This window comes from Strigops habroptila, chromosome 2 (assembly GCF_004027225.2).
Source record: "Strigops habroptila isolate Jane chromosome 2, bStrHab1.2.pri, whole genome shotgun sequence".
NCBI lineage: Eukaryota > Metazoa > Chordata > Aves > Psittaciformes > Psittacidae > Strigops > Strigops habroptila.
Genome location: NC_044278.2, coordinates 95,349,352 through 95,374,881, shown reverse-complemented (window position 1 = coordinate 95,374,881; position 25,530 = coordinate 95,349,352). Strand labels below are relative to the sequence as shown.

The following is a 25,530-nucleotide window of genomic DNA, read 5'->3' as shown; positions in this document are numbered from 1 at the left end:
GGGGCATCCACAACTTCTTTGGGCAATCTGTGCCAGTGTCTCACACTCTCACTGTAAAGAACTTCTTCCTTATATCTAACCTGAATATCCCCTGTTTAAGTTTTAACCCATTACTCTTTGTATGCCAATGCTAAGTTGTAACAGCCACTTACATGCTGGCTAAATACCTTTGAATGCAGACAAGCTTTTAAGTGACTGCATCAGGAGACAGTTAACACGGTCTCTAGGATGCAGCTGGTTCCAGACACTACAGACCTGCAGCAGAACCAGCACAGACCCTACCACAGCCCTGCGAGATGCTGCCCGGCTGTGCCCAGGGCAGGGGGCCTGGGCCGGGTGCGGCCCCACCTCGTTCTCCCCTCGGCCCCACGCCAGTGAGGATGTGGAGGCAGAAAGGTGCCACCCGGCCTTGCCGCCAAGGGGAGCGGTGCCTCAAGGCGATGCCTGGGGGATGCCAGCCGGGGCAGGAGCCGCAGCCGAGCTGCCGGGAGGGAGCTGCGCGCCCCCGGGGCCCGCCCGCTTCCCCCTCACGGCGGGACCGGCACCGGGACCCGAACCTGCCCCGGCGGCGGCTCCGCGGGGGCTGAGCGGAGGATCACGTGGCCGCGCTTACCGCGTCCAATAGGCGGTGAGAGAGGGGAGGAACTACCTACCGCCGGCCACGTGACGGCGCGCGCGAACGGTCAAGCGGGAGGGGTCCTTCCCGAGGCTTGCCGTCACGTGACACGCCACCCCCCGCCCCGGCCGGGCGCTGTCACGTGTGCGGTGCCAGGGCGCGGGCTGCGCACCCGGTCGGGACCCCTTTGGCGCGCGGCGGGGCTGGCGTCGAACGGCTGTAACGGTCCTAACGGCCGGTAACGGCAGCGGCTGTGGCGGCGGCGCCTCGGAGGCAGCGGGGGCGGCCGCGGGGAGCCCGCCGGGGGATGCCGCAGCGGCTGGGTGAGGAGCGCTGGGCGCGGTAGCTTCCCTTGAGGCGCTGCGAGGGCCGCGGCTCGGCGGGCGCGGTGGGGAGCGGGTGGGGTGGGCCCCCGGTGAGGGGCGGCAGGGCCGGTGGTGCCCGTCCGGGGGAGGAGAGGGTCCTTCTCGTGTAAACAGGGCTTGGTCGGGGGTCATCATCCAAGTGACTTGGCGAAGCTTTCCCTTGGTCCGCCTGTGACTTCTCGCACACAGCTGTCTGAAAGGCTCCCTTCCTGCTTGGCGTAGCTCACGGTATGTGCTCACAGTATGTTTTGATTTGATTTTTTTCGGTTTCATGGTGTTTCAGTTCATCCTTCCCTTTGTTGTCTGCTTCCCGAAGGCTCTCCACATATTTTTCCCCCTCGCTGGACTCGTGAAGAAACACGAATAATTAGTGTTTCTTCAGGTTTTTAATACAGTTCTGCTAAATTTAATATTAAATGAATTTTTACTTTATAAAAGGAACATTTAGAGTTCCGGTTTACAAAGTTTAAGTGATCTTTTTCGGAAAGCATGTTGTCGTCTACTGATGAAAGGTAAAATGGACTTGAATCGTTTAAACAAGGGTGGGTTTATGAGAAAACGTAAATGGAAATGTGTTTGGAGCACAAAGGTTTTTAGGAAAAACAGCGTTTTGAAGATGCAATAATCCTTTAGAGCATTAATATGTTTTCCTTTGAATGCTCTCTCTATGCATTGGATTGGAATGTAGGTATTGCTTTAGAAGATGTCTTGTCCTGAGTGACTAGTGCAGTAAGTTGCGGTAATGGTTCAGCTTAAAAAAAAAAAAAAAAAAAAAAAAAAAAAAGGAAAAGAAAAAGAAGGCAATTACAGCTTTGTTATGGTGTGTGGATGACTGTTATCCTAATAAGGGTTTTTTCCTATGGCTAGAACACTCTTCCGTTCAGTAGTCTGCATAGTGTTTTTTGCTTGCTTGTATCTCTTTCAGCCGGTTACTCAAAGCAAATAGGAGGTCTAGTTGTCAGTTCTGAGATCAGCAGGATTTTCTTTCCTTGTGTTGCTCATAAAAGGCACCCAAAAATAAATCGTGCAGAGGTTTGAACACACAGATTTTGTCACGGAAATCTTGCATTATGTAAGGTCTAAGGAAAGTGTTGAGGCACATGATTTCAGGGAGTGCAATATCCTTTTGTTGGCAGGGAGAAAACGTCAATAACATCACTTGCTTCACATACCTGATTAATGTCAGTAGTATGTATTGTTTCCATGTTCTTTCTCAATACTGAAATATGAGATTAAAACCCCAGACATAAACTGGAGAAAACATGGAGAAGATTAGTGTTACATTTGGGACTTTGCTCTTTCTTGGTTGAGGTGTACTTAAAAAGGATCAAGTGTGCCGGTCATTTCGTGTTGATCTAAAGCCAGATATCCCAGCTTTTGTGTTCTCACTTCTGTTTATAATTCCTGTAGACAATTAGGAGAAATGAAGGCCTGACCCTGCAGTTTCTCTCTGTGCAGGAGAGAATCTGACCAGCCAGAATAAACTGCAACACTGGAGCCTGAGGAAAGAGTGAGGCAAACAAACACGCAATTCTGTTCAAATAGTCTTTACAAATTAGGGGATAATCTTTGAGGAGTTAACTATAGGGTGTTTTTGTTGTGATGACAATGGGTACTGTTTTCCTGGTAGGATATTGCATTAGGCTATTGTTCTCTCCAGCATGGATTTGTTTAACTGAACTATAAACTCTATGAAACTTTATGTAAAATCATTTAACAAAACATTTTGTAAATACTGGTGGATTTTCTAGTTTTGTTTTGTGTTTTTTTTCTTTAAGGCAGCGATGCATGTTTACCTGCCTGTATTATTGAGAATCAGCCTGTACACCTTTTCTTTAAAAAGCAAACTAGTGACAAGTTAAATGCGTAGGGAGCAGTTTAGCACCAAATTTTTGAAGGGCTTATGTCTCTGAAACCATGTGGTGTTTTTTTAAATCTTGAGCAGATCTAGCTTTTTTTTCCCTAATGTTGTTGACTGCTCCGAGTTCAATTTCTTTTTATCCCAGTATACGGCCAGTTCAGTTTCCTTCTCAACAAGTCATCCTTTCTTGCTTATTTTTAGCCTCACTGAAATTTAAACAATCATCTTTGTTTCTGTTCCTGTTTGTATACGGAGATTGTTGGATAATTTCGAAGATGTCAAAGTAGTTAGGAGAGGTATTGTTGATGTAAGTGCCCTCTGCTGGTTAGCTCTGCAGTAGAAGTAAAGGTGCATGGTGTATAGTTGTTTATCACTGGATCATGCAGCAGAAATGAAAAGACAATTAAAAGCAGTGACATACAGTATTTCTGAAAGCAGCTATCTACCAGAGCACCAAATTTAAGCTTATGACTTTTATACTCCTAAGGCTTTCAACTGCAATTAACTTAAAATCTAGATGTTGCTACGTGACAGATATGCCTTAGAGCCGCTGCTGCCATGTTGCATATGGAATCTAAACAATAGCTTGAGAGCTAATACATTGAAACAGCTATTTGCTTACAGATTAAAGTAACCATTACTTTGGACTCCGTGTCGTGCATTTGCTACTACATTTGCAGATACAAACTTTCAGTTAGGGTGCAGACCTTGCATAATATGTAATGTGGCAGGGTCCAGGCCTCTGCGTGATTATCAGGAGGAGTAAACAATAACCTTAGCTCTCTTACTGATGCAGTACAGGAAGGGTAAGTGAAGGACACTGTTTTTCTTTGTGCCGCTGCTTGCAACAACATGACCGAAGTCTCCTAGATCAGTCTGTCATAGCAAGGATTTGCCCAGAGGAAACTCTGCACGCACCTTTCCCCTCGTGTTCAGACAAATGTTGTGCAAGGATGGAGTCTGAGTGTGATTGGTGTGAGAGGTCAATCACCATATTGCAGAGTGTCTGCCCTTTTGGAAAGTGTGCAGTATGTCTTAGAGGATGCTACAATTAGTTAGATTTCTGTTTTGGTGGTGCTTATACCTAGGTTGGGCACTTATTTTCTGAGGAAAATGGAGAATAAGTAGTTAAAGCAGCTTTCCATGCACAGTTAAAGCTCAGAAACAGTAAGTCCATGTATAAGCCCCACAACTTTCAGGTTTGTATGTAATTTCACTCATTTAGATATAAGCAGGAACAAAAATAGCTGCTGTTGCTAGTGCAAAAATGTTGCAACTGAATGATGATAGCAGCAAATGGCAGCATCTAGGGGCAACATTTAATAGTGGTAGAGGAGGGGAATAGGGTCTGTGTTTAGGAGAAACAGTGCATATTGCAGAGAGATGTCTTCTGTTTAAAGATTTTTGTGCTAAACTTGGAGAGGTTTTAGGATTGAGGTTTATTAAAGAAACTAACTTGGCAGTGGCAGATGAGTTGCCATTAAAAACCTTGTAAGGAAAACCTTTGAAATAACTTTGTAGGATTGTAGTAATAGTTGAAATTGGAAATATACAGCATTGTTTTACGTAAAGCAGTGGTACATGAGTCAGAAATTGTAAGGTGGTTCATCTGTGGATGGAGTTCATTGCTCATGTCTTCAATCTGGAAATTCTTGTGTGCTTGAAAGCTTTTCTTTTGTCTACTGGTATTAATTTTTCTGACAAGATACCCAGTTGAGCTTTGAGGTGTGGAAAATGCAGTGTGACTCGCATAGGTTTGGGAAGTGCTTGGAAATGTTTTGTTGAAGAGGAGCGATTAACTGAGTCATACAGTAGTGGAAAATAAGCCAACCAGATTAAAGACCTAGTGCAGAGATGAGAAAGGGGAGCACATTTTAAACTGGTTACCTTAAGGGTAGAGTATATTCTCAGGATGCTTTAGAAGTTGTTAATTTACTGGACATTCTCCATCAAAATAAGATTTTTGTCTTCATATCTTAAATTGACAGGATATGTTGAAAAGAACTTCTGTGAAGAAAATAGTTTTTTGTAATGTCCAGTTTATGACACGCTTGTGCATTGCCAACTGTACATTACACGAGGCAAAATAAATAGGGAAAGTCAAAAGGAACAATTACTTTGTCTGCGCAAATGAACAAGTCATCGCTGTCTCCTCCTAACTGATTGATAGTGTCATATGTTAAAAGATTTGCCAAAGCAAGGTAACGAATCTTGGCACCTGACAGGCCTGAGTTTGTAACTTGACTAGAAATTAAGAAGGCTTAAGTGCATTCAAATCTGTTTAGCTGCATAGAATGTGCTGTGGTCGTGGTATCACGTAGACTTTTAAAAGCTGTTCTACAAATATAATTAGTATGAGTGTGCCATCTGGAGACTTCAGGTGTGTTCAAGACCTGCTTCAAACCTGAAATGTAGAGTGAAGTCAGGCTTTTAGTGAGAGAAGTGCCTATAGAGTAGAGCTGGGTTTGTTGGAGCAAGGTTACAAAATTTGATCAGGAGACAAGTCTGGGTTTTGTTTGTGTTGGATTCTTTTTGTATACATATTTCCACTGTGACCCCAGTGTTTCTCAAACTTCTTAAAAATATAAAAACAAACCCGCTCCTTCCACTAAACATCTGCACTGAAAAATCTGTATTTTGGGATTGTCTGCTGGTTCTGAATAGCTTTCTGAAGCCATGTCTTGGTTGTCAGCACAGTCTTGAGAATCGTCAGAAGCAAATGATTTATCTTATTAATTTTTTTTATGTTTATTGTGATTTGTTTCATGTCACTGACATTCTGTGGAATTCTCCATCTAGGGCTTTAAGGATCTCAAAAAACTTGATGATACTCCTTAGCATTTATCATAGGTTAGCAGTGGCAGAATCCCTTCAGGGTATGAGCGATGTTACAGTTCTTTTGTGCAGGATCGAAGACCTAGATAAGCTCTCTATATTTGTGTTGACTGTCAGCTTTGTTCTTGAGCTGGTGCAATTGTCCTGAAGAGACTGGGAAGAAGGAGCGTTGTGGAAGGATGGATTGTATAGTCTGTGTTCATTGGCGCATGATGTCTATACCCACTGCATGTTTCCAGCTTTTAATGTTGTCTGCTTGTTTCCAACAGATTATGACAGTTTTACTTGATCACTTTTCTCTGATGTGTTTCACTGCTTAATTGTACAAACTTGTGAGTTTATCTCATACTTTTGTGCTCTCACAAATAGTTTTTGACCATAATAAGAGCTTTTGATTATGCGAGAGATGGCAGATTGGGGTCATGTGCTCAACAGCTCTGCTTTATTTTTATTTGCAGGTTTCACATATACATCAACAGCTTGCTTGTGTGGCATATATAAGTTGTAAGACTACAAAAAAATTAATGAGTGAAATTCCAGCTGAAATGCCTTCTGAAAATTCCCTCAGAAATCTCCTCTGCCACCAGGGGAGTCGCAAAGTTTGAATGTTTGCTTGTAGAACAGCAGGTGTTCAGTTGTACCAAATACAATTTACTTAAATATTCTGTTAAGAAAATGCCTGTTCTTCCAGCGCCCTACCCGTGACTTGCTATTTGTCCACCTTCATACATATGTAATTACATTATTTGTTACAGAACAGAATGTTATACTTTCAAAGCCACAACACATGGATTTTCTCCCATTTAAAGGAAGTTATCTTATTGCCTGCTGATGAAAGTGCAAAATAGACTTTCTAATAGGTTTCTGGTTTTATTACAGCAATGTCATCTTACTTGTAGAAACATTATGACACACAGCAGCATCATGGTGGATGTAAGCAAGTGGCCAATATTTACCTTACTGTCACCTCAAGAAATAGCATCTATTCGGAAAGCGTGTGTATTTGGTACATCAGCCAATGAAGCTATATATGTAACGCACAATGATGAGGTAAGGCTGTAATAAAATGGAACATATACCCTACAATTAGTTGTTTTCAGAGTCCGCCGAATACTTGCAAATTAATAGTTGCTCAAAAGCATTGTGTGAAATTTGTGTATTTCAAAGTATGCTGGACGTAACTTTTAATTTCTTTTTTAGTCCTGTATGGGGCAATATACATGGAGTATTTAGAAAACTTGCAAATGGCAAAGGCCAGGATGGATTACGTGCACTTTTGAAGACAGTCAGAATTCAAAAGAAGTTGTTGTAGCTTGAAATTAAGTGCAAGTGCTCCAGATATGAAGATACATAATTAGGTTATGGCTTGCCTAGTAACAGTATAGCGGAAGATTATCTGTGGATTTCAATGATTCTGAAACTCAATGTGAGTTAGCATTACGCTCCTGAAAGAAAACAAGCCAGATGTTCTGGGGTGTATTAATGGGAAGGTTTCTCGTAAGACTGGCTAGAGCAGGATTTTATTTTATTTTTTTTTTCCCCTAAGTCCTATCAAAGCTGCCTGAAGGATGAGCCTCCCACAGTACAACTGTGGCTGCTCTTTACAAACTGCTTTTAAAAGAAGGTGGTGTCTTCCACTTTCACAGTTTAATGCTTCTTATAGTACAGGTACCACAGATGAGAGGCCCTCATGGATGTGAAGAATTTAAACTCATCAGTTAACTTCCAAAGTGTCCCCATGCTGACTCTTGAGCTTGTTAACTTCCATGAGTGAAGTCTCTAGCCCTCAAGAGTCCATGGCAAAACTCTGTCCTGGTTTTATGAAGACCTAGATATTGTCACGTCTGTCCCTACCTGAGTATAAATCACTTGAAATCAGTATTCCTCTGTTTTTTCAGGTATTTGTTTTTGGACTGAATTGCAGTAATTGTTTGGGAACTGGAGATAATCAGAGCACAATACTACCAAAGAAATTAGAAGCCTTATGTGGAAAGAAGATTTCCAGTCTCAGTTATGGAAGTGGACCCCATGTTGTACTTTGCACTGAAGGTAGAAAATTAACAGTATCAAAATATCAGTAACAGATTTTAAGTTCCACTTGCATTTAACAAGAGTGGGTTAAGGTGTAATTATATTAACTTCTTAATTGGTTAATGCACAGTAAAGGTTTCTCATTGTTCTTAAGTGGAACTAAATGTACTCAGTAATAGGTAAAGTAAGTTTCCATTTCCGTTATGTGCAACTACAGAGTTTTACTCATACCATTTATGACATAATCAGTCTTACCTGTGCACTTCCATGTATTTCTACAATAAACCAAGAGGTTTATTTTGTGATATATGTGTATAAAATAGTTACATATGAAGTATATAATTTTTTAGTATACAGATGATTCTTGTAATAGTTTTGCTCTTTGTTAATGTCCTTTCACTTTCCTGTTGACATTTGCTAATTTCTTAGAATTCTGTCTATCTTAATTTCCTTGGAATTTTTGGTGGTTTTTATCACAAACTTCAATATTTTTGCAGATGGTGAAGTGTATGCTTGGGGGCACAATGGTTACAGCCAACTCGGGAATGGCACAACTAATCAGGGCATTACTCCTGTTCAAGTTTGCACAAATCTGTTAGTAAAGAAAGTGGTGGAAGTAGCTTGTGGCTCTCATCATTCCATGGCGCTGTCATTTGATGGGGATGTAAGTTGAAACCTGTTCAAATCTCTTAATCTCCTTGTTGACATGAATAGCGCAGGTGACCTTGCAGTCTGACATTTCTCTATAGCGTAGTTACAGCATAATGTTTTCTCCTGCTGCCTTAAACTAGGGTGTCCTGCTCTTCAGAGCAGGACACCAACTCAAAAAAACAGCCTCCCACAAAGCCCAACAGAAAAACCCCCATCCAACCACAAAAACAATGGAATAAAAGCTTAGTAAACTGTTGTGTCTTTCATTTGTGGTATGTCTTACAGGGATGAGACCAGAAAGGTGTCACTTACAGGTGAAATAATGGTTTGTAAGGTGCAAAATGTAACATAGATTTACTTGCAGGTCTGTTATTTAAGAGGTATTATTGTGTTGTTTGTATTCACTGCTTACTGCTAAGTCTGTTTCTTGTAGTCTTCATGATTTCCACACTCCTGCTGTGAAAGAATGTTGCTCTGCACACCTCTGAATACCTTTGTGTGTAGCTAATAAAAGAGCACTTGGTTTATACCCAAGTCTGCTTTATTCTATTTGTTTACATGGCTTAAGGCTACATGTCATGGGAAACACATACAATTAGTTTCCAGTTAGTCAGATTTGAGCAATCTGTGCATATCTGATTTGAGTTGCATGTTACTGCATGGAGGAAAGCCTGGTTTCAGCTCTGCTTTAACAAAAGAAGAGTTCTAATTTTAAAATCTTCCTAACAATGAAAATGTAAACTACAATTCTTTCCATCCTGGTAATCTGAGCATGCCCCTTATGGTTCAGTAGAGTCATAGTGTAACACTAATACAAAGTAGCAAATCAGTGTTTGAGGGTGGGAAAGACGCATTGGGTTAATTTAAGTGTTGCTTCTGGAAGGAGAGCCTGCTTTTAGGGAAGATCTTCATGCTGTCGCATTTGACTCAGTTAAACCATAAAGTTTGGTGTGTGTGCAGGAGGGAGAGGGTGTTCATGTGTTAGTTAAACTAGTGGTGCCAGCTGCTGTATGGTAGCTGCCTGTGATGGCCATGCTGTCTCTTGTAATAAATGTCACATGCTTGAAATCTCAGTTGAATCAGGGAAGCTTCTTTGTATTTACCATGGAGTTGGGATTTGCAGCTTGCTGGACATTGTGGCTAGTTAATGTGCTATAAAACCATCCCTAGCATGCCTTGCAGGAGTTTAGTCTATTTGTGCTCTGAGGTTTAATCTGTACCAGAATTGATTATACTGAAAGCAGCGAAATACGTTAAGGAGAGTTTTATTTTTAGCAAGATTTGGCTGCAGAAGCCCTTGTGACTTGATACATCTGGAATTTCAGAGGGGCATTGAAGTTGTAAGTATTTGTGGAAATACTTGGCATAATGTGCTGGGTTTGGCTGGGATAGAATTAATTTTCTTATCACAGAATCACAGAATGGTTTAGGTCTGAAAGGACCTTAAGATCATCTAGTTCCAACCTCCCTGCCATGGGCAGGGATATCTCACACTAGACCATGTCACCCAAGGCTCTATCCAAGCTGTCCTTGAACACTACCAGGGATGGAGCATTTACCACTTCTTTGGGCAACCTGTTCCAGTGCCTCACCACCCTCACATTAAAGAACTTCTTCCTTATGCTTCCTTCTTCATAGTAGCTGTTATGGGGCAATGAAAATATAAAGACAGTCCACTCACCATGTTCTGTGTCTTATAGTCTGACTTATGTTTAATACAGAAATATGTTCCTTTGTTTTCCTGTTGTAGTCAGATACTCCAATTCTGTAGCAAGAAGCTGAAAAAAGTCCTATATGCATATTTGCTAGATCAGTCCTATATATATAATTTTCAGCTGTTGAAATTTGATTTTAAGCATTTTAGCTTGTTCAGTAGGACAGTTTACTCTCTCTGATAATGACTACAGTAAGATTATAGTTTGTTACTATCATTACTATTATTATGGCTTAAACTACTTTTTGTTTGCTTGTTTGTTTTTATGGACAGCTGTATGCTTGGGGCTATAATAACTGTGGTCAAGTTGGATCTGGATCTACAGCAAACCAGCCAACTCCTCGTAGAGTTTCAAACTGTTTACAGGGTAAAGTGGTAGTTGGCATTGCTTGTGGTCAGACCTCCTCCATGGCTGTAGTAAACAATGGTGAGGTAAGCATTGCTGTGTGCTCATGTTCTACGTTACCTGAACTTAACGAGGTTAACCTCTGAACATGAAGAAATGCTGACGTAGAGTGCTCAAGTTACAGAGTTGTATTGATAGAGTTATGCTGATAACTTCTGTGAGATAAATTTAAGGAAAATTCTGCAATTAACTGGAGATACTGTCTTCAATAGATTCTTTAACAGATGTCAATTACATTAATTTTTGAAAGTGGGCAAAGTTAAATAGTTAATCTTTCTGCAAGAATACACTGATTCATCCTGATTCTTAAACACATTGCTTGATTGCCAGCAACAAAACTGAACTCAGCATTTGCACATTGCCCTAGTATTGTGCAACTGTTCTGTTTCACGGAGGTTTATGGTGCTATCTTGCTTCTAGGTATGAACTGTAACCTCAATTTTACTACATTTCATCAAACTCAGAGCATAGCATTTCTTTGTGGCTGGAGGGACTGTAAAAGTCCCTGGGGTTGAGATGAGCTTTCGTTGTACATATTTTTGTCTTGATGTGTCCACTGTAACAAAACTGAAGGAAAAAAGTAGAACTAAACAGGGAACTTTAGTTTAAACTAATCCAGTAGCTAACCAGCTGATCAGAGTAACTAATTTCTTTTTATATTAAAAAAAAAAATAAAGTAATAATGAGAAAGGAAGGTGTAGAAGTCAAGTAAAATGTTGACACTATGGGAGAGATTTTGGTGTATTGTAAGTTTATTGCAAAATTCGTAGTACTTCAAAGACAAATATATTTTAAACACAGGATGGAAAAGTTGAATGCAGTCAGTTGTAGTATATTTAATGTCTTTTAGCCTTCTCGATACTGCTCTTGAAATAACATACAGGGTTTTTTTAATAAGGTGTACTTTTCTGACTAGTGTTTGACACTAAGTCTTAAATGTTCTGTACTTCTGCTGAGGAGTGGCTTTATTTCATTTTTTCATTTTCATTTTGCAATCAGGTGTATGGCTGGGGTTACAATGGTAATGGTCAGCTAGGTCTTGGAAACAACGGCAATCAGCTAACACCCTGCAGAGTGGCAGCGTTACATGGTGTGTGTATCCTCCAGGTATGTCTAATGTGGAAATGAAAATGCATTCGTGTTGCTAGCACCTGCTAAAACTGTGTCTGGAATCATACACCTGCTTCTAGATCTCATGGTCCAATACTGATTTTTTTTATATCTTATAAATTATATTAGGCTTATGGAAAGTGCAAGTAAGCTGTAACATACTCGCTTTTGTAAATGTTCTGAATGATTTAAAGTTAGCTAGTGTAACTAAGAGTAAATTATGCTATGGAGACAAATTGCGTTTTTGTTATAAAGCTGAATGAAACGCACTAGGTAAAGACAGGAAAAGAAGGGGAACAAGGTGTTCAAATTAGATTCTACATGAATAGTCTAATTAGTCCTTCAGAAGTGAGGGAAAAGGGAAAATGAGTTAAGATGTGGGTTTGGTTATTTGGTGGTGGGGTTGTTTTTGTTTTCCCCAGCTAAAGAATAAAACTAGAATTTGTGACTTCCTGGGGTTTTAGTAAGGTTCTGTGGAGCCTCATGTGGTAACTTGGGTTGAACAGTTGTTGGCTGTTGGCCTGCAGCTCTTATAGTTTGTATTGTATTCAAAATATCAAATTCTGAACCATGGCAGGGGGATTGGAACTAGATGATCTTAAGATCCTTTCCAACCCTAACTATTCTGTGGTTCTATGGTAGAGTTCACTGTTGTTTGTGTGATGAGTCTGCAACTGAAAGGGCTAAGGAGACTTTGCAAAAGTACAGTAAATAATTTAGCAGTAACCAATGAACACAATGAAGTTGGGACTTTTCTGGTATTTACAGTTAATGTATTTTGTTAGCTTTAAATACTGAGAAATAATGCATTGTAGTGCTAAATGAAGAATGACTGAGAAATATAACATCAGCTAGACTGAGGTAATATGTGCTATAATTGTGTTTCTCATCTCTGGTTTTTTTTAGTAGTAATGCTTATACATTTACTTACAGATTGCCTGTGGCTATGCACACACACTAGCACTAACAGATGAGGGCTTGCTCTATGCCTGGGGAGCTAACACTTACGGGCAGCTGGGAACTGGCAATAAAAGTAACCAGCTAAGCCCGGTGCAGATCATGATGGAAAAAGAAAGGTAATCTTGCTGATGCTGTTTCTGGGTTGATAAATCTGAGCATGTGTTATGCAGTCTCTAGCACTGGAAGCATGCTTGTGTAGGGCACGGTGGATTGTTTTTCTATGGCAAATGTTAGAAGCGTAGGAAAGGATGGTAATTTGCTGTTTACTATAGACTGAATGCTTTTTACTGTCTGTAATGATTATTGAAAGTAAACATGCTTTGTATTTACCTTATAGTGAAAGATAATGAATGACTGTTAGGCTATTCTAAATATGGTTGCTTTGGTTAAGAAATATGCAGTTATGAAATCAACAAGCCAAGCTTTGAAGCTGTATTGAGGCCTACGTTTAAAAAATAAAAAGCAGGGGGGAGGAAGCACTGCCTTTGTAAGGAGTGATGTGAGGAAAAAAAATTTCTGACAGGCTGACCAACCATGTGAACAGAACTCAATTTGCAAGGTTGCTGGAGCCAAGGACAGATAATAACACTTTTATCAGTGGTACCAGTTAGTAGTTTGTAGTTTCTTAATTTCCTAGACTCATAAAAGAATTGCCCTTACCCTTGTCCACCTTCTTCTAGCACCCTTGTCATCCTCATATTTGGGATGGCTTTTGTTCACTACAAGCTTGGACCTTGGTCCCATTTTCTGGGCCCGTGTGTATACCTATAGATTAATGTACCTCAGTTCGGAAACCTCTTAGTCCATAAATCCCTTAACCTGTAAATCTCTTAACTTGTAATCTCCACTTCATTAAGAAGCATTTGTGATTGGTTTTTCTCCTCCATGTCTGATTTGTCTTTCTGGGAAGTCATTCCTATTTTTCCTGTTTCTCACACTTCACATTAGATTAAAAGCTGCACAGAACTGAGATTATTTAAGAGCTTAAAAAGGGGTGGGGAAGAAGAAAGGAACCATCACACCACTGAGGTGGGGCTGACTTGTCTATGAAGGAACTGACACTAGCATAGCAAAATGAAATACTGTTTTAAAAAGCACTGGAACAGAAATATATGTGTTTGCAAATAGATCGACTTTGTTTTCTTGGCAGTTTATTTCTTGAGCGAACTAAGGGCAACTGTTGCATTTAGTATTGTGTATGTGAACTCAAGCATGGAATTGTAATAAAGATGGTATTTGTTCAATGACTAAAGGAGGGAGAAAATATAAAATTTCTGCTTGGAATCTAAGGGAGATGTAAGTCACTTGAACTTACTCATCTTGCTTGATGCAGCTCCCTTGGAAACAGTGCTGTAAGTGGGTGAGCTGTCATTTCCCATGAAGCATGTTACTGCTGCTTCTCCTGGTCTTTTCATTTATAGAACTCTTCTGTCATTTATATGTAATGCTGGTGACAGTTCCTTAGGAAGTGGCATATGATGCTATCTTGAAGAATATTGCACATATAGCTTGTAAGGAACTTTTAGACTTTATTTTGTGTTAGCTTGGGGGAACAGCTATGAAGGTCAGCTTCCTGAATTCTGATGTGAAGTGTTTGCTTAACATGTTATTCTGTACACGTACTGTAAGTATTCTGTATGTGTACTATATATGTGTTACAGTGCATATTCTACTATACTTTTTAAGTATAGTATAGTTACCCTGGAAATAAGAATCTCTTCTGCTAAGGAAAGTTTGGGGAAGGAAGTAGTTTAGATGGACAGCTAAGATGAAAAGTTGTCCCTGAAATAATTGCTTTATGATGTCTCTTGCAGAGATGCTGAAATACCATAATGTTGCAAAGAAGTTCTGAAGGTGATAATGGTGCAAAATAACCCATTAGCCCTTTATCTGCCAGAAATTATTGATACATATACTGAAAGTGATTGGAGAGTCTTCCTGAGTTTTAACTTGGATAAAAAAATTTAACTTGGGCTTTGTGCTAAAAAAACTTTTCACCAAAAAGCTAACTCTTCATGTCATTGTTCTGTAAAGGAACAAACATTTTGATATGTATGTTCTTAGATTGCTTGGAAAGACATTTATTTGTCCCAGTTGATCTGTTTCTGGCGCAAAAGCATGAAATCCTCTGATGCTTTTTTAGCATGGAATAAAACCAGGAAAGCATAGCTTTTAGTTTGAACTAACGCTGGAACTTCCCCTGGTTTTTGCTTATCGTGTGAACAGAGACACTGGAAACATCCTTGCAGTCCTTTTTAATGGAAGTGTGGTTCTTCTCAGTTCTTGTAATGTTTCAGATGGCAAGATAGGGATTGCCTGAGCAATGGGAGAACAGAATAGATAAATGTGCATCAGCAGCTCTACTATTTTAAGGAACTATGTGAGGTGGGTGAAAATACTATATAGACTTCATTTGAAAAACAACCATAGCTCTTCAAGAATGTGGAGTTAAGTGTGTGTGTTCACCTCTCCTCAAATGAAGCACTGTCCATGTTCCCTGCTGAACCTCAGTGTTGAGGAAAGGAAACTCACAGCAAAATAAGAAGGTAGAAATATAGGCAATAGGTCACATCTCTGTCTAAATAAGAATAAGGAAAAAAAAAGGGGGGGTTAAAAAAGGGGGAGGTAGAAGGATTTCTTAATAAAGCATTTATTGAAAAACACATAGGAACTTAGTGTGAGATGATTTTTACATCTGTTTGAAAGAGGTTCTGAAAAGTGCTCTGCAAAAATCTTTGTACTAGAACTTTCCTGCCTGTTCCTGAACTGGAAGTTTCATAAGCTCCATAAGCATTTCTTTTTGAGAAACAGTGATGTGCATTGTTTTTAAAGGGGAAACCAAACCTCTGGGGTTTTTTCATCCCTTTCCCATGGTTATGGAAGAAAAGGAGCAATGTCAACTGATGAGAATGACATCATTGAAGCAATACATGATTATAGTAAAATCTACAAGCAGTCTGAAAATGTCATTGCAGTTTTAAAATACCCATTCAAACAGTATCACATTCGTGCAGGGCAAAGAAAGAAGTACAGGAGTGTAGATGCATAGTTTGGTTGGCTGTTATTTTGGTGAGGTATTTGGAAAGTCACTTGATTCCGTACCTGTAAGTATCTTACAAGGGTTCTTCTGTTCGCAGGGTTGTGGAGATTGCAGCCTGCCACTCTGCTCACACATCGGCTGCCAAGACCCAGAGTGGCCAAGTGTACATGTGGGGCCAGTGCCGTGGGCAGTCCGTGATCCTTCCCCACCTCACGCACTTTGCCTGCACTGACGATGTGTTTGCTTGCTTTGCTACCCCGGCCGTTATGTGGCGTCTTCTGTCAGTAGGTGAGAACAAGCTCCAACATGGCAGCCAGTGCAATAATCTCTGTGTACATTAGTAGTGATTAGTACAGGATACTGTTTTTGTGGCAGGTTGGTTTCTGTTTTAAGGAGAACCGGCGATTAAAACTGCCTCTTTTAGCTAGGTTTTTTTTCCTCTGAAGAAAACAGTCTTCAGCAGCTAAGGATCCAGAATAGGGTTAACACGATTGTTTGCTGGCATACATCAGGAGAGGACTCTGTTTTACCGCTCACTGTGAATATTGAGTATCTCCTACATTTGTATTGTTTGAGCTCCAGCTCAGGACAGGGAAGTACTCCTGGATCATTAAACATAACTTTTTTCTCTTAAAACTGTTCTTACTTGGAAGACTGCTTCTGACACTTGTTACTTTGGTATCTAACAACTTTGAACTGTCAGTGTTGTCTCTAGCTTTCCATTCTTAGTATTTACCCTTCCAATATGAATATGAAGGAGTGAATCTCTCTCCTGTGTTTCATGTTAGGAAAGTAAAGTAACAGAATTCCAGGTTTTCTTTTTTTGAGATGATTTCTCTCAACTTGATTTAGTTTGACTTTTATTCAAAGACAGGCAGATTTATAAATAATAGTCCCTCTAAAACAAGATTCTAATAGTTTTCTCTGTCGGAACTCTCTTCTTATGCTACCTTGGATTACACCTTGGGATGCAGTCTCTGTGACCAACAAATAAACCCAAACCTTTTTTGATTGTCTTTGATTTACATTCTGCTAATTCATATTTAACCCCAAATATGCTATAAAGTGCTTAGCTTGCTCTTATCTTGCACTTCCTTGAAAACATGATGGTGTCTTCATGTTCAAAACATGAAGATATTTTCATTTTAGACCTGCTGCTTCAGTTCTTCAGATCATTTAGGAGATCTAATCTGTTTTCATATTGACAACAGATCCTAATTTTGTTAGTTCCTGTACAAAATTGGTTTTGTGGACAGATCACATCCCAAGTGACCTTTCTGCAGTCTCAGACTTTATCTTTGCATGTGGTTTGTCCTAACCCAGGTTCTCTATCTTAACTTCTCATTTAGTGTGTTACCACATTCATAGAGGTCCAGATAACAGCATCTCATCTATAGAGAAAAACTGAATAGTTTTATCAGAGAGAGATGAGTAGCTTGAAATGATCTGCTTCTGGGTAAATCCAAGTCTTGTTTTATCCCAGTCTCACTTTCTCCATTCTGTAATCCTGTGCGGTAGGTGTTAGTCTTGTCCTCAGTAGAGGTCTGATGGTTGTCCAGTCTGTTGCCTGTTGCTGATAGTGAAGACTGTTTAAATGACATCTCCCCATTTTCAGTACCTTTCAAGTTCTTGGTTTTTATGAAGTATTCCCAGACCGAGTATAACAACGTGTTTGACTTTTGTACCTGCTTTTTAACTCCTCTCAGCTGTTGGGGGTTATTCCCCTCTTATTCTGATAGTCCTACTTACTGAATATTTAAATAAAAAGCATTAATTGTAGGGGTATTTTTAATCTCCATCTTCCACCTGCATGTTTTCCTTCCCCACCTTTTTATTCATATAGGTTAAAAAAAACTTTTTTCTTTCTCTGTTTGGTTGGCGTTTTTTCTTAGTGAGAACTAACTCTGCATAAAGGTTGTTGTCCTACTTCCGGTTATGATTGCTCTGCCAAAAAAATGAATCAGTCACTCAGGATTGGCTGTGGTGAAGTACAAATCTGCAGCCTTTTTTGAGGAATGAACTTAAGGTATTTGGAGTGAAAGTTGATCTGCTGCGTAGCTTAAGCTAAGCTGATGACCTAGGAAGAAAAATCACATGAGCAAATGGAGAGGGATCAAAGTGTGGATTAGTTAGCCCTGGTGAGCTGCAGGTTCTGTGGGTGATCCATGTAAATTATAGGAGTGTGTGGTCTTTTGTGGCACAAACATGACTTGTCTGTTACAGCAGTTTGTTACAACAGTATTCTTTTTAAAATGCCAACTAATTTAGCTGTCCCTAATGGTGAAGGGTAATTGTGGATAGTATATGGATGAATAACCTGCAGTCCTGTGGGACACAGGAGGTAGACCACATCCCATTATAGCGGAAATCCACTTATTTTTCTTTTCCGTACTTTGCTTCTTAGGCGCCATGTGTTTTGAAACGCACTTTTAAGATGCACCAATGGAAGCTTCAAATAGTGGGTTAAATTAGCTTTTCTAAAACTCCAGAGATCTTGCTTTACCACAAGCCTGAGCCATATTTTGCTGCAACTCATGTATGATTTCTAGAGACACAGAATGGGACCTCTGTGGGACCAGTGTCATGGGCCTTAACATAAAGAACTGTTGAAGAGCTGCGAGCTTTAATCCACTTTCAAAATTGCCAAAGCCCTGTGTCCTTGGTTGTAGCAAGAACACAGTATCTACTGTAACTCTTCCTCAACAGGACTGCTGTTGGATTTTGTGTTGTCATAATTGACTAAGAAACTGAGTATAATGGTGTCAGTGATAATTCATGCTCGTGAGCCCTGGCAAAGACCTTGACAGACAACCTGCAGGCTATATCCAGTCTGCCAGCACAAACAAGTGGCCAACTGGTGACACGTTTTCTTATGTTTAGGCTCAGATCACACCATGTCAGTGCAGCTGAAGTACTGTACACTGTGTCTTGAGTTGCAGGTGATGCTGTAGACTCCCATTAAAAGCAGTGTGCAGCTGCAAAGGTAGTTTGCATGTTGCGGAGCTGACCTGACTAGCATGAGCGCTAGCAGTGAGCTGTGAGGAGGCTGGCAAACTCATGAGTAGTGCTCAGGAGAAGAGAGGGAAAGTTCTCCAGGTGCTTTCCATGGTGCTCTGCTACCTCTGTGCAATGAGCTGGAATGGGAACTGCTGACCACTGCTGCTTGTAGCTGTTGCGGAGCAGTCCTGGTCAACAGGAAATGGTATTGCATTAATTCATTCCTCCCATTTCACCACTTAAGCCAGCGGAGCTCTAATACTGACCTATTTTCCTTGACATGCTCTTAGTTGAGCTGCTAGCATTAGGTAGTGATGTGTATGTTCTGTTTAAGATGCTTAACATGTTTTTGTTTGTTTTAAAATTGTTTCTGTAGAGCATGAAGACTTTTTAACGGTAGCAGAATCTCTGAAGAAAGAGTTTGACAGCCCAGAAACCTCAGACCTAAAGTTCCGTGTGGATGGAAAGTACATCCACGTCCACAAAGCTGTGCTGAAAATCAGGTAGTGGTCATGTTTCACAGCTCTTGGTTATTCTGTATAAACTCTTAGTATCACATCTAAGATGGGGGAAAGTAAGGGATAGGGAGGGACCCCTAAACCTGTAATATACAGTATCTATGTATCCATAATCACTTTAAATGAAGTGATGGTAAAAAGAGTGGAATCAAAACTCTGTCTTAAAATGGTCCATATTCAATTTTCTCTAAGCCCATCTGTTGTTCCCAGGATAACAAATTCTGTTAAGTTGGTCTGATTGCAATGAATACATAGACATTTCTGTAGCATAGATCAAATAAGAGTTTTATCTTAATGCGTAACAATGCCCACAGTATTAGGAACCAAAATGTGGACCACTGGATGTGATGGGGTATGGTAAAATATTTGTGAATATTGCAGAGTGCCCCAAAAATGTATTTCAGGGGGACTGTAACTGTAATGTAACGTTCATGTGTTCATATAATAGTGTTCCAGATTATGTCTTTGTCTCTTAGGTGTGAACACTTCAGAACCATGTTCCAGTCATACTGGAATGAGGATATGAAGGAAGTGATAGAAATAGACCAGTTTTCTTATCCTGTGTATCGTGCCTTTCTTGAGTACTTGTATACTGACAGTGTGGACCTTCCGCCTGAAGATGCAATAGGTATTGCTTGTGGTCCAATTACGTTAGAAAGCAACATCCAGAAAAATTGAGACAAGGGATGCAGAATATGTATATTAATATAGGCTTCTAGTCTGGCCTATAATATGTGTTACTGGTGATTAATTAACGTGTCTTAAAAATACTGTTGTAGCAAATTTACCACGGCAAAAGCGTATTTAGAAATAAGCAATGAGCATTTTTTTCAAGTTTGGGAGAAAACTTTCTCTGGGTTAAAAAACTTGAATATTTTACTAAATTGAGTCAGTTATTGTTTTAGATAATATCAGAGAATCTCAGCAGATCTAATATAGAGGAAACTTGGACAGCAGAGCAAAGAGGAAGCTGTAATTCAGGCACAGATTTTTGTAATGGTAGCTTTTTGCTCATGTCGTGCTGGTTGTCCTGTAACAGTTCCACTCTCACAAGCAGTTAGGTATGCGAAGCAGTGGAACAGCTTGTGTATTTAGAGAGATTACAGGATTACGGCATGAGGCAATAAAAGGCCTTTCTTCATGTGTAACGGTTAAATTAATTTTCCTGAGTAGTGACCCACTAGCAAAAAGCATCTTACAGAGCCATAGAACATGGCACGCAGAGTGCACATGCAGTCTGTACCCCGGGAGCATAAGCTGCTGTTGAAAGGGCAGAGATCGTTACAACAGACTAACGTACAGTGGCGTTTTAATTGCAGGGCTTTTGGATTTGGCTACTTCGTACTGTGAAAACAGACTGAAAAAACTGTGTCAGCATATTATCAAGAGAGGAATTACTGTGGAAAATGCATTTTCATTGCTCTCTGCTGCTGTCAGATACGATGCAGAGGTAAACTTCTAAACTTCAATCTCTTAAATAGGTGGCTGCTTTCTGACTTAAACTATGGAGAAAAACTGCCAGTTATTTTTTCATATAAGCTCTCTCCTTTACTATCAGATAATACTATTTCCTATTGTCAGAATTTGAGAATGCTGGACTTAAAAACCCTGTATTTGCCTTGAGAGATGTATCTTCCCACATCCCCATAAAGCAGTACTGGGAAGGTGAACTAGTACACAGATAGCTAAAGATAACTTAAGTTCCAGGCTGAGACTTATTATCTATAAATGTTTGCATTGCATAATTTCATGGTAAAAGGTTATGATGCTGTGCCAAGCTTCATGAGTTACTGTTTGGGGGGGAGATGAAAATGACTGTAACAAAAAAATTCTGAAACACTAACTCTGAAACAGGGGAGGGGTTTAAATACAAAGCAAAACCACTAACATTATGAAAAGCAGTCTTGTAAGCCTGAAGTTACTTACTTGTAAGTTTGTGTGTTGTGTGTGATGTCGTATGGCGGTAGGTTTGGGGACTGAGTGCATTTGGGTTTCTTTTTCTTTTGTTGGCTTGTTTTGTTTTAGCTACAGTTAAATACACTTTCAGTCTTCACAGTATGATGAAATGGCAGAATAAGAACTGCTTTGTGGGCCTGATAAATGTTGAAGACAGAGAACAAGTGTGCGAAAAGGGGGGAAGGCTAGAGAAACTTCCCTATTGCACCATGTCTGACTTCACTACTAGATCACTAACATGCTGCTTCGTGGACTAACTAGGATGTATTCCTGGTCTTGCTGTGGCTATTTGTGTTCAGCATAGCATCTGTGCATCATGTTTGCACCTTTGGTTTGCTTTTAACTTGCTTATAAAGCAGTTTTGGTACTTAGTAAATCAGCTCATTGCTTACTTAATATCCAGTCATTGGCATGCAGGTGCCCTAACTTATTTCAGAGCTTTGTCATGTGTTGCTTGTTTGATATACCTTACCTAAATGGCTGTGTTAGTGTCTGACTGGTGGCTTCAGCTCTACTGTGAATAACAATTTCTTTGGTGAGACTTCATGGAAAATAGGAAGATTTCCATATTTTAGCCTCAAAAGATTGTTTGCAGAATGAGTGTTCAGTGTGTGATTGATTCTGCTTTTAAAGTGTAGAAGAAATCCAGTTACTGTGCCTTGGCTGTACCTTGCTAGCTAAATAAAGTTAGAACCATAGGCTTAAATGCTACATCGAGGAGAGAATGAGTGACACTGAGGGGTTGTTTTTTAAGCAAAAAGTGGGGTTTGTATGCAGTAATGCTCGATGGGAGCTTGAAATTGCTCGGGTGATGTAGTTCATTCAAGGGACTGTGCATCTGGAAGACAACAGTTAAAAGAAGCTGCTTCGCTAATTTAAAATACCTCCATGATACAAAACTCTCCTGTACTTTCTTTTGGTGACTGAGTTGAAGTGGCTAGAATTAGGTCAGGTGTGGCTGCTTATTGTAGCTCTTAAAATAATCCTTGGATGTACCTTGTGCCTTTATTCACTTAAGCCTATATTTCAAGTACAGTTTGCTGGGAGTGCATCCATCTGCAAATGAAATTCAGCCTTTTTTTTAATTCAGAACTTTTAAATATTCCAAAGTTACTTACTAATATTACAATATGTTTATTGTATGCTTTTGTTGCATTGACTCGGAATATGATTTTTTTAAAATAAAGCAGTGCAAAATATTGTAATGTGTACGATGTAATTTTGTTGAAAATGCTAGTTCATTCTGTTATTTAAAAACAAGAAACCCGTCAGTGTTCAGTTCTAATAAGCTTGTCTTTTTTCGTTGCACAGATGCCACACAAGCCAAGATCTGCAGCTTCAGAATGCCTGGTTTTAGGCCAGGATATATTTTTATATTGTTGTTGTGTCAAGAACTCTCCCTGGCACACAGTTGCTGTAGTGTTCAGTATTGTGAATATTAATCAGTGGCTTAAAGAGCTCTGCAAATTTATTATGCCTTACTGCAGCGCCCAGGGTGCTGAGCAGCTCGGGAAGGGGGTGTTCTCACGTGTGGAATACTAGTTCTACAAACCTAGAACACAATAAAGGAATTAGAACAGGGTGAGGAGTTGCTATTTTGTAAAGGGCTGCAGCAGCCTCCTTACAACAGCTCAGCTCTGCGCCATAGAGAGTAGATTTCCTCCTCGGAAGAGGGGTTGGAAATAAATGAGTGGGAAGCATTCTGTGGTCAACCTTATATTGACAACAACTGTGTCTTGTTTTTCCAAGACATCCTTTCTCTCTGACATCATGTGGGTGCAATGACAGTTCTGAGGCTTTTTTGGAAGGCACTTCCAAGTAGACTCAGATATCCAGAGTCCACTTTCTGCAAGAACTGCTGTGCTGTATTGTGCCACTCTACTTCTTTTGAATCATTTCTGGGATATCTGTGAAATACTTTGTAACAAGACTCTGTTTCTAAGGCACAGAAAGGCTTTCTGCCTAAACTTAGCTTTAAAACTATCCAGTCAGTATATGTTTGCAGAGAGTCTGGGTACATGCAACTTCAAGGCTTCAGTTAAGCCCTTCACTAAGCAAGAAGTCAAGCAGCCTTACATATAGATTTGAGTTTATGTTATCAAACAAAAGAGCTGAATTTTCTTAATCCACAGTCTTGGTTGTATATCATTACCCCGAGGTCTCCTGTTTGTATCAGGTTTTAGTAGGTGTCAGTGAGTGCAGATGAAGCTCTTCAAGTGGGAAGACTTTTAAAACACATATTCCTCATAACAGCTGATTTTTGTGACTGCAGCTACATAGTGAGAACCAGTTATGGTTACTGTTCCCCTTGTAACCATGATATGTGGGTAGAATTATTATTTTCTGTTGCATTTACATAGTGACTGTGTGGGGGAAAAACATTGGGAGCCACTGGGTTAATGTGTTTGTATCATCTGTAAAAATAAAGCATATAAATGCATTTGTGCCTGAATGTCATTTTCTGTGCTGGAGGAAGCAAAGATAATAAGATCTTTTTCTTCTTTTCTTTTTTCTGTTTAGGACTTAGAGGAATTCTGCTTTAAGTTTTGTGTCAATCATTTGACAGAAGTGACACAAACCATAGCATTTTGGCAAATGGATGGTCCTCTGCTAAAGGAATTCATTGCTAAAGCCAGTAAATGTGGAGCCTTTAAGAACTGAAATGAGGCTGTAAGTTATGGGTGTTTGTAGGGGGTTTCTGCAGTTGTAACAGGATGTTGTAACTGTACAGGTAAAAGTGAGTGTTGCCTGGTCTCTTACACCAGAAGACATGAAAGGCCACAGCGAAAACAAAAGTTTTCTGTGCTCAAGAGTGAACTGTTGTAAAATGTCAAGCAAAATATTCACTTGCATTTAGCAAACCTGGATAGTGGAACCAGCTCAAGATTTCAGCTGGAGAGAGGAAACACGGTGGTGTGCAGGGGCTACCAGCCGGTGTTGAGAATGCCTCTTTAGCCTGGGAAATTGCAGTTCTAGCACTGCCTGGCAAGACTTTCCATTTCTTTGGGGGTTGGAGACTAGTCTGACTGAGCCACTGAATGATGTCACTTAAATCATTAACTCCCTGGGATTATAGAGAAGCAAATGGCGTGGAAATCTCCTTCTGCATTTGCATGATTGTGAATGACTTTGCCATTTGCCTATGATTAACCAAGCATCTGGTGCTTAGAAAAGTGTGCACAAATCATCCATCCGCAAAGCCTATGCGAGTGACTTTGAAGAAAGGGGTAACTAGCAAATCTAATCAGAAGTAAATTTCTGTATTTGGGTATACCTTAATGTAAGCTGCAATGTATACTTCATGTAATCTGTTCAAGCAATATTTATAATGGCTATTGGAAAAAATTCCCTCTTGAATGACTCCAGATTATGTCAGTTCCCTTGGAGGGGAAGGGATACACTGTTCTGAAAGCAGGGGTTTTGCATTTAAGTGTTGTCTAAATGTAAACTACACGTAATAAAAATCACTTTTTTTTATACCTGTTCCCTAGTGAACTTCTTTGGCCTTTGAAAAAACTGGCAAGCTTTTTGTGTTACCTACAGCATAGGAGTTGCTTTACTTAAAAGAAAAAGCCCAACCCTACAGCCCAGGTATGACTGAATCTTACCAGTTTCACTGTGCGTGACACATACGTGTGATCTCAACTTCAGAAAACAGTAGCTTTATTTGTAGACACCAGTGATGACAAACTATGGCTCTTCCATATGTGACCTTACCGCACATATGTATGGACACACACTCCTATTTTTACTGAATACTTTTAAGGTGCTACATCTGCACCAACTACAGAGTAGAGCAAAGGACCTGGAACGTCAGATTTGAAGTTCAGGTTAACTGCAGGTCTAACTTTGGGGTTGTGACTTTGCAGAGCTTAGAATTTTGGGTGGTTGAGAGAAGCCAGGGAGCTTCTACAGCACGATGTTGGGAGTTCAGCCTAGGACAGGCTGACAGAATGCTTCCAAAATGTGTCAGAAATGTTTCTAATAAACAGCTTGTTTTGGATTGCAAGCTCTAGGCTAAAGGTTGAGCTTGGCAGGGGGTGGAACACAAGAGTACAGGACTTGTCCTCTAAGCTGCTCTGAAGCTCATCAGTAAATAGGGAAAAAGAGCTCATGTGAGCTTTTAGGTCTTTCCCTAAAAATTTTGTCTTTGTCCCTCAAAACCAGATAAATCCATGCTCCATGTTATAACACTGTCTTAGGTGGGAGTTGCTGGTGAATCCTTGGTGCAGGCAGAAGGTTGTATTTCTAGCCCTCCACAGCCAGCAGGCCTGACCGTGTAAGCATGTGAAAATACTGGTATTTTGTTTTGTGGGGGCATAGCTCATAGTCCTACTTCAGGAGCTCACCTTGTGAAAGTTGTTACTTTGTGCTTATCCATCACCACCTTCACACAGAACAGGACTTTGTACCAGCCATGGAGAGAGCATAGGCATTTAACAAGCAATGGATCACTCTGGTCCTGCTCAG

General features: G+C 40.1%; 1 protein-coding gene across 3 annotated transcripts; it reads left to right on the top strand.

Annotated features, from left to right (window-relative positions):
- Positions 1 to 657: 657 nt before the first annotated feature.
- Positions 658 to 24,537, top strand: RCBTB1 (RCC1 and BTB domain containing protein 1). Of its 3 annotated transcripts, none has more exons than XR_003989697.1 (12): positions 658 to 1,209; positions 6,557 to 6,727; positions 7,576 to 7,726; positions 8,206 to 8,372; positions 10,347 to 10,505; positions 11,479 to 11,586; positions 12,523 to 12,665; positions 15,687 to 15,877; positions 18,963 to 19,089; positions 19,561 to 19,732; positions 20,424 to 20,554; positions 23,581 to 24,537. XR_003989697.1 is itself a non-coding variant. In XM_030474080.1 (12 exons), the coding sequence occupies exons 2-12, from the start codon at positions 6,584 to 6,586 to the stop codon at positions 23,719 to 23,721; spliced, it is 1,614 nt and encodes a 537-aa protein (XP_030329940.1). In that variant the 5' UTR covers positions 658 to 1,209; positions 6,557 to 6,583; the 3' UTR covers positions 23,722 to 24,537. The 3 variants fall into 3 exon arrangements, 2 of the variants coding, with proteins under 2 accessions (XP_030329940.1, XP_030329945.1); XM_030474080.1 differs by having other exon boundaries at positions 19,581 to 19,732; XM_030474085.1 differs by having other exon boundaries at positions 695 to 939; positions 19,581 to 19,732.
- Positions 24,538 to 25,530: the final 993 nt, after the last annotated feature.